At 44.2% G+C, this 9,854-nt stretch overlaps 1 protein-coding gene across 2 annotated transcripts in view; it reads left to right on the forward strand.

Moving 5' to 3' along the window:
- Positions 1–8,847, forward strand: part of LOC141162201 (cytochrome P450 2K1-like) — a 155,106-nt gene extending 146,259 nt beyond the window's left edge. For both annotated transcript variants that reach the window (XM_073648048.1, XM_073648047.1), the window contains one exon: positions 8,369–8,847. In XM_073648048.1, the coding sequence (XP_073504149.1) occupies positions 8,369–8,556 (188 nt within the window). In that variant the 3' untranslated portion in view covers positions 8,557–8,847. The remainder of the gene's footprint in view (positions 1–8,368) is intronic.
- Positions 8,848–9,854: the final 1,007 nt, after the last annotated feature.

Raw genomic sequence — 9,854 nt, forward strand, 5'->3', positions numbered from 1 at the left:
AAACAATGCCGTTTCGTTCAAACCGCCCATTCTCTGTACAGCAGACCACCAGGAAGTATTAGGAGAACTAGTAGACTATCTGGTAAAACCACCCATCTTGGGATATCCTGAATTCAATTTACATTTGTTCTTCATTGTGACGCTTCTCAAGTTGGACTGGAAATTGCCCTGTATCAGCATCAAGATGGAAAAATGAGAGTCATCAGTTACGGTTTTAGATCGTTGACAGACGCCGAGAAGACGCCATCTACATTCCGGAAAATTGGAGTTACTGGCATTGAAATGGGCTATCTGTGAACGATTTGGAGATTATCTCTACTACAGCAAAGAGGTTGAGGTATACACTGACAACAGCCCTTTGACCTATGTCCTTACTAAAGCCAAACTGAATGCAACATATTCAAGTACGACCAGTACCATTTAACTCTTTGAAGAAACAGGCTTCACCACAGTACAGTCTATTAAAGCAGGTACAGTAACGGCAGTCTCTTCAGTAGCACAGATTAGATCTCTTAGCAGCACACTTCTATGCATACACAACCACAGGCTTTTCCTTCACAAGGAAACAAAAGTACACAGCATTCTTCATCCTGCATGGAGATAGATGGGGGAAGGGTTTGATGAGGGAGATGATCCCTGTGACACAATTCCTTCCAGTCCTTATCTTCCTGCCCGATAATACTCTGCACTGTTAGTTCAGGGAGTTTATCTGACCTGTGTTTAGTTTCTCTCCCGATATGAATCCTGTTCAGTTGCCTTCTGTCACATACAGATAACACACCACCTTATCTTTGGCTTCAACCAGACTGCAATAACAAGTTCCCCACAATCCCCCTGGTGGTCCGCTAAAACACTCCCTGTCTCCTGTGACTGTGTTAACCCCTCTAGTTGCTGCATACTTCTGAAGCACAACACTTCCTGTCTACTGTGCTTGTTTTATTTCTAATAGTTGTTGGATGCTTTTGAAGCAACAGCACTACTTCTGCATGTCACACTCTTCCTTCCTTTTTGAATGTCGTCCTCGACATTCATCTTAATTGGTCAAACTGACCAATTCTGAGACAGTGGTGACAGTTGAGTAACTTTATATACAAATTGGCATTGTCAAATTGGAATAACATTTATAAACATTTATAACAACCTATTCTACGACCTTTTTATTGTAGTACTCCTGTAAGAAATAAATAATTAATACAATTAACACAATCAGTGTCTCTTCAGCTAGAGCTTTTCGTACGTCTTCAACCAGCTCTCTCTCTCACTAGCCTTAACAGTTCTTTCTTTCTACAAAGTCTTTTAAGGAAAATCAAAGCATGAAGACAAGTCTTTTCATCAAGCAACATCTTCCATACTGCCTCTGGGTGGTGAATACCACTCAAGTGGGTTTTCCTGATCCGCAGGCAGAGATATCTGTTTCCAATAGACAGTCCTTGGCACTTTACTCGGTTCAACAAGTGTCTCATATGTCAGCATCCTGGGCCTCCTCACTTCTCGAGTCGACATCCTCCTGGTGGGTTGTTCCTCCGAGACCATGGGTTCTTCAGTCACTGAAGTTTCTTCTGCCGTACTCATTTGCCGTGCTTCCTCAGATGCTATTGGAGCTGCCTCTGTAAATTCCTGTACTTCTCCTGAGTTGCTTGTTTCCGCACGGTCTGGTAATTCCGCTCCTTCTGAGTGTCGATCGGTCTCTTCAGGGGCCAGTGTTCGATCATCAAATCTGAATTTGACTTCTTGGTACGAACCCTGGAGCCTCAGGACTCAGTTCACTCTCCTGAGGATGGTACATCCCTCTCCTTTCCGGTCCAAGAAATGCAACAGTGTTTTCTTCTCCATCGGAACTTTCAAGGTCACTATCCACCTCCGGAGCCTCAGGCTGTGGTGGTCCCTTAGTTGATCTTTGATGATGTTGGTCTACTTCTGGGAAGCCTTGTTGTGGTGGGAGATAATCACAGGGTAGTAGTAAATTCAGATGGACTATTCTGGTTTTCTTGTCTCCAGTTTCCCATCGGATTTCATATACTGGGCTGTCATCAGCTTTCCTCCTTACGACCACATACACCTTGTCTTCCCAGTATGAACAAAGTTTTCCTAGACCGCCTTTCTCACGTACGTTCTTGACTAGCACCCGGGTTCCCAGTGCCAATTCTGTGCCATAAGATTTTCGATCATAGTACTCCTTACTCTTGCTCTGTCCTTGCATAACCACTTTGGATGCTCTGTTGTATGCCTCTGCCATCCGTTCCTTCCATTTCCGAATGTACTCCGGATACATTCTGTAAGTCTCTGACACCGGAGTATCAAACACGATGTCGATTGGCAGTCTTGGCGATCCTCCATACAATAGGAAAAGGGTGAGTAACCCGTTGCATCACTTTTTGTACAGTTATAGGCATGTACCACTTTTGACAGAGAACTCTTCCAGTCTTTCTTCTCATCAGCTGTTAAAGTGCGCAACATCGACAATAATGTCCGGTTAAAACGTTCCACTTGTTCATTACTCTCTGGGTGACAGGGCGTTGTGTGGGATCTCTGAATTCTACAGTATTTTCTTACCTAGCTTGGCAAAGAGCTGGTTCTCAAATTCTCTTCCTTGGTCGTGATGTAACCTAGTAGGTAACCCAAACCTCAAAGCAAAATCATTGAAGGTCTTCTCTGCCGCTGTTCGACACGATTTATTGGTGGTGGCATATGCTTGAGTAAATCGAGTGAAATGGTCCATCACCACCAAGATGTATTCGTAAACACCCTTGCACGTCTCGAGATGTGGAAAGTCTATTCAGACCATCTAAAATGGATACATAGTTTGGATGTTGCCCATAGGTGCCCAGGTTGATGTTTTGGGACGTTTATCTTTTAGACACTCACACTCCCTGGTCACGTACCTCTCAATATCTCTCTGCATGTATGGCCAGAAGAAACGTTCACAAATCAAATTTGTTGTCCTTTCAACTCTCAGGTGTCCAATGTTTTCATGGAGTTCTTTGAAGATGAACCTACGGAATACTCTGGGTAATACCAACTGCCCGTTTTGTCCTCCTTTATGATACAGGATACCGTCTTCACTGAGGTAGAGCTTTGTCCATTCTTTATTTAAAACAGAGACTGCTGGTGACTCATTGTCTCTCTCCTGTTTACTTGGAAACCGATTTTGGTCCACATAAAGTAGTATTCTAACAATTATCTGATTTTCCCGTTGTGCTCTATGGATTTTCCCTTTTGGTAGTTGTTGAATAGACCAGGGTTGATCTTGTTCTCTTGCTTTTATGGTGGTTTCCACTGTCAACGGACACCACAATGGTGTGTCTTCCTCTTGATAAGCTTGTACTACTTGAGTAGTGCTGTCAATTGCTTCTAGACTGAATTCCTCCGAGCATTCTTGCATGAACTTCTCAGGCTCTAGTGGCATTCTTGACAATACGTCAGCATCCGCATTGCATTTTCCTGGCCTGTACTTGATGCTGAAATTGAAGTCAGCTAGTTCAGCGACCCATCTCTGACCCGATGCATTCAGTTTGGCTTTAGTAAGGACATAGGTCAAAGGGCTGTTGTCAGTGTATACCTCAACCTCTTTGCTGTAGTAGAGATAATCTCCAAATCATTCACAGATAGCCCATTTCAATGCCAGTAACTCCAATTTTCCGGAATGTACTGTAGATGGTAATTTTTCTCGGCGTCTGTCAATGATCTAGAACCGTAACTGATGACTCTCATTTTTCCATCTTGATGCTGATACAGGGCAGTTTCCAGTCCAACTTGAGAAGCGTCACAATGAAGAACAAATGTAAAGTGCAATCAGGATATTCCAAGATGGGTGGTTTTACCAGATAGTCTACTAGTTCTCCCAATACTTACTGGTGGTCTGCTGTCCAGAGAATGCGCTGTTGGGACGAAATGGCGTTGTTTCTTTTAAGCCCAGTCCTACCCACCTTCTTCTTTTTCTCTGTGGGTGTTGTTGTCTCTGTCGTCCCCCCAAGAGGAGGTATAGTGGGGCGGCAATCCTGGATAAGTTCCGAACATAAGTACGATAGTAGGAGAGGAATCCTAATATCTGCCTCAACTCCCCGACGGTAGAGGGCCACTTGTCTTTTAAGACGAGTAACGGAGAGATTTCTGCTGAGTCCATGGTATATCCTTCTCTGGACACAATTTTTCCTAGAAATCAGACTTGTCTTTCGAACAGTTCACACTTCTTTGGGGTCAACTTAACTCAGTGTTGCTGATACCTTTGTAATACGGTCCTCACGTGTTCAACATGCTCCCGGGAGGTTTTGCTGTGTACCACATTGTCATCCAAGTACGGCTAGCAGATATCGTCCCTCAATCCTTCTAAACATGTCTCTATGCTCCTCTGGAATTCTGCTGAAGCTGAACTGAGCCCAAACAGTATGTGGATCCACTCATATAATCCCTATGGTGTAATGAATGCTGTCAAGGGTCTATTGGACTCTTTGACAAACCCTTGATGTATGCCTGACCCTGATCGAGGACTGAGAACCAGGTGCTTCCTGATAGGCTTTCCAGCATATCTTGGATCTTTGGCATAGGGTGTCGATCAGGTACTGCATTTCGACTTAGTTCCCGGCAATCACAACAGAGTCTCAAAGTACCATCATTTTTCCAAACACAGACAATAGGAGAGGAATAAGATGACTTCGACTTTTGGACCCAACCTCTGTTGATGAGATCTTGTAAATATTCTTTCACGTCACAATGTAATAGTTTTGGCACAGACATGTAACTTCTGGTTAATGTCTTTCAAATTGATTTTCAAACGCAATGACGGGATACAGCCTATATCAGTCATTTTTGGAGAAGGCATGACACTTTTCTCTCAGCATCTGTTTTGCTACCACTAGATCTTCAGCACACAAGTGTTCCAGGGGTACTGGGGGATCCCAGGACCCTGAGGTGGGTTGCGCAATTTCCTCCCCTGGGCAACTCCTGTTCCTTGATGGGGAGACTGAATTAACTGTAAACCCCTGGGCTGGTCTCACACTGGCTGGATATACCGTTTTACCGGTTTTGATGTGACCTAACACAGTCTTTGGATCCAGTCGAATTTTGTGTTTCGTAGTATTCATCACCGGTACTGTCACTTGAGCAAGCCCACCAGTAGGCATCATAAGCACAGTCTTACCTTGAACTAGGCCTTCCGGAAGTTCTGAGGAGTCTTTTGGCAAGAACAATCTTTTCTGGACTTTTCTTCCCAGACTCCACACCTCACCCCCATTGTTTGGTTTGCAGGGATGATGATTGGGCGCAAGCCTACCTTGACTTCTTTTAGGTCTATTGTATTCTGTGCTTCCTTTACTCTATGAATCACTTTTCCGCCACGGCGTTGGGTATGGCGAGCGATGTGGCAATTGCATCCACCACCAGCGCTCCTGCCTTGTGTTTCGTGATGATCTCACTGATTACATTAAAACCCAGGATAGGATCCTCTGGCATGTTCTGATCACTGGTCATGAGAAAAGGTACCAAGAGTTCATTTAGTGACCGAAGGCAAGTGTGTGGCAGGTAGCGCCTTCTCCATTCTTCATTTAAAAGGCTCGCTTGGGCTCCTGTGTCCCACAGTGATTTTACTAGGAGTCCATATAGCTGCCACTGTATAAAGCACCTTTGACTGAATAGGCTGATGAGGCTATCTTTACTGACCGAGGAATCCTCCTCCCAGGAGTACATTGTTTGACCTCCGCACTGGGCATTAAATAACTCATGCCCCTGTGTCCCTTGCAGCTGTTGTAGATGGGAACACACTTGGGGATAGTAGGGATGCAGCCATTTTACCTCATGCGCCGTTCTGGGGTTTGGTGAGATTTGGATTTACTTCTGGGGCCTCCACCGTGTCGTGGTTACCAGTCGCCCCGCACTGGTAACCTCCTGTCTTTTAACCCAAATGACCATGACCGTTGGCATTCCTTGGCATAATGTCCTTTTTCACCATATCTTAGACAGTGGACTCACACTGTACTCTGATTTGATGAACAGCATGCTTCACAAGCTGGGTATCTTCTGTTTTGGAACCCACTCCTGGGTCTCAGGGATACAAGTTCTGGCCTGGAATGAATCAACTTTTTCTCCTCAATCAACTCGGCTTGCAGTTCTCCAATTACTTCCTCCCAGTCAGCGCTGGTGGTCCTCTCTTTTGTTGGTGATTTAAGGTTCCCTCTCGGAGGTGGCACTGGAGGGTCTCCATGATGATCTTCAGACTGGCCACCGGGGGTCTCCAACTTCAGCTGACTCATTTTGGTGATTTTAGGAGCAGAGCCTTTCTTTAACTTCTGTTCACTCTCTGACTCCAAACTAGCTGCCTCATTCAGTTTTTCAAATAAGACTTCGTCCAGAATGCCAGGATCTTCAAGGTACTATTTCAGGTGCAACTTGATGACTTTGCTGCAAACAACAGTCTATCCTTCAGTTCAGTTGCTCTGAACAAGAGACTTTGGTGATTCATTATTTTTCTGTGAGAGGTTAATGATTCAGCGGAACAATTCTGAAGTACTCTCTTCTTTATAGTGGCCTTTTAAAATCATCTTCAGCTGTTGCAAGGTCAATTGACTTTTCATTTCTAGCATACTATGGAGGTTCAGCCCTGGGCTGATCACTTTCACCACCCCTCAACGATCTCATCTGGCTGGTAGCCTATCTGTAAGCCTGCACCCATCTGGTGCAGCAAGTTCATATAAGATAGTTTCTCTTTCTGTTCACACTCACCAATCTGTCCCAGAATCATGAATTCTTTCCTTATGGTGATTTGTGGTGTTACAGAGGACTGTCTCCCTGATTTATCTAACCCAAGAAGGTTGAAGGTTCTGTCTGAGTTTATCACCCGTTCAGAGGTTTTGGTTGATTCCTGCAGGGCTGTTGCTAAGGCTTTGAATTGTTCTTTCAATTCCTGTAGTTCTGTCTGCGGACGGAGATTTCCGCTTTCGGTAATTGGCACCGCCCCTCCATCCTCCAACTTCAACCTGGTTAGAAACTGTGTTAGCTCCTGTAGAAACATCCCCATGACATCTTCAGCTTCTTTCTCCTCCAGCTCATCCATTTTTGCATTAATGGCAGATAACAGTGGCCTGCAGTTGTGTGCTTTGGAAATCTTTTCTACTGACATCTTTATATGTTCTGCTACTGTTCTCAATTCTTCCCAGGTTAACTAAAGAAGCAACTCACTAATTCTGTCCATTTGTATTTCCACATACATTGCTGCTATTGAGTTTTTCTTTAGGGCAGGTCCTCTTTAACTGGTGTTGCAGAGTTGAATTGAAGTGCTGTGTTTTTTTTTCAGACACTTTTCCTCTTCTCCATCTACACGCTAATTCCCATTTAGGATTCCCCGTACGGGCCACCAATGTTACACGTATGCCGCTAGGTTCAGATAGGGCGAGACGGGTTTTATGAATTCTTTGGAATCCTGGAGGAACAATTACTCTGGGCGACCATAGGCTGCAGATTCTCTCAGGCACATGATAGATTCAATTGCTGACAAGACACATCTGACAAGAGTCCTTTTCAACAGTTATTCAAGTATGACTAGTACCATTTAACTCTTTGAAGAAACATGCTTTTGAAGCAACAGCACTACTTCTGCATGTCACATCTGGGACAAAGAAAAGGAGCAAAGTCGAAGTATTCACTGCTATTCAAGATCTGTCCCTTCAATTGGCATCCTTGTGGAGGATAGAGTAATTGTTATGATCAGCAACATAAACTAGGGAAAGAAGGGGAGAGCTGTCCCTACAGTAAGACTAAGCTGAGTCCCTACGTTGTAGCGGGTGACCTGTTCCTTGTGAACAGACCTGCCTTTGTCCTCGGCAAGTCTGAACAGAGACCTATAGAGAAAGGGAGGGGTCCCTAAAAGAACTAAGGACTGGGACAAAAAATTGGACACCTCCTAACAGAAGTTGTTGCAGAGCAAAAGATAAACTGACAAAAGTACTAGAGGTCCAGAGGACCAAGCAAACTAGAGATAAATAGGCACAAAAGCACCTGGCTAGAAAGACAGTCTAAACAACACTGAAGTCCAGCAAGGCCAGAAGGGCGGAGCTGGAATATATAGAAAGATGGTCACGTGACCGCAAAACACAAGAGAGAAATAAAAACAAACAGGAGGGTTCTAACAGTAATATTGTAATATTCTTTGTGCTCGGGGCTTGGTATGGATATGAAACATCCTGTTGCCATGAAGAAGAAACCTTCAGTCAACGATGCTTTCCAGAGGGTTCTAGGAAACTTTTGTGACTTTCTGGAGGTCTCATTATTTTCCAGGAGACTCTCAGTCATTCAGAGAGAGTTGGGAAGTATGCATAATATTAGCGTCAAAAAATACTTTCAACATGACATTGTTAACTCACTAATTCCATTTCTACAGGAAGAAGAGCTTGTGCTGGGGAGGCCTTGGCCAAGATGGAACTTTTCCTGTTTTTTACTGGACTTCTTCAAGCATTTACTTTCTATCCGCCTCCAGGAGTTTCCAGAGAAGACCTCAATCTCAAGCCTGGCATTGGATTCACATTAGTCCCCACACCATACATGACATGTGCAAAGCCAAACTATTAGTTTGGGGTGAAAAACAGAGACAACACAGAGACTGATGTTTTTTGCTTGATTATATTTTAATATATTTCATTTTGTAAATCTCACTATCAAATATCTTTAGCTGAAAGCTGTATTATTGAATTAAACAATGCACAGCTCCCAAACCTAAGTATAGTAAATCTTACAATGGTCTCCAATTATCTTAATCGACCTTTAAACTAAAATAAACTTTTTTAGTTTTAGCAAATACTTATAGGATTTTTTTGAATAGGTGTATCTTGTGGCACAAATAAAAATGTTAATGTGCTGTAACTGTGCATAGTTTATATTTTGTAAGATATTTTTATTGCTTCTTGTGTCTTTACATTCTGGGACAGAAAATAGAACTTTTAGGACCCCCATAAACATTAGGTTAAAGACAGACAAACATCTAATCTGTATAGGGGCCTCCTGACTATTCACAGTCTAATGATGTCAGGAGAAAGAAAGTTCAGTCATTTTCAAAGTAAATTATGTAAGCCTTTCTCCACTTTTGCCATTAAAATTTAAAAACCAAGGGGCGTGGCGATGTAGTGGAGCTGAGAGGACGTGTAGGCAGAGATCCCATAATCCTGACCCAATTCCTGAATTTATATTACCCAAAAAGGACTCACCCAGGTGATACTGTGGACTCCTGGGCTCCTGGGGACCTCCGGCTCCTGAGGAGGTGTGGTGTGCGGCTCCGGTCGGATCAGATCCAGAAGAACCCAAGCGGGAGACAGAGCCAGCAGAGGACGGCGGCCATTTGCTGCTTCGTGCTTCAGCTGTTGGAGGCATAGCAAGGGAGAATCCACCTCATGAGTGCCTAGCTGGATGGAGCACCGAACTCACAGAGGTATACAGGGAGGAAAACACGGTGTGAGCTCTGAAAAATGAGCCCCGTGCTCCCTCATTAATGACATAGACCGTGTGTTAGCGCTTGCCATTGTACTTGTACTAGTGCTTTCACTATCACCTCCGTTGCTCAGAACTGGGGCCGCGGTTGCTACGGCAGCCTGCTGACAGCGCAGTACACCAGACCGCATGCTGAGGTCTGCTACAGGACTCATACTTTGCATTCACCGCTAGGAGGCTGGGGTCATAATTGGTATGACAATTTGCTGGCGGGGCAGTATATTAGACTACTTGCTGGAGTCTATATCTGTACTTTCACGTTCACTTTCATCTCCCCAGTCCCCTGAGGCAGGAGCCATAGATGATGCAGCAGCCTGCTGACAGTGCAACATATCATATCTGCAAAAAGACGTGCACAGCAGACTGGGCTAGTCATAAAGCCCACT

The sequence above is a fragment of the Phyllobates terribilis genome, unplaced genomic scaffold (genome assembly GCF_046119375.1).
Source record: "Phyllobates terribilis strain yellow unplaced genomic scaffold, ASM4611937v1 Scaffold_9__5_contigs__length_417890890, whole genome shotgun sequence".
Classification (NCBI taxonomy): domain Eukaryota; kingdom Metazoa; phylum Chordata; class Amphibia; order Anura; family Dendrobatidae; genus Phyllobates; species Phyllobates terribilis.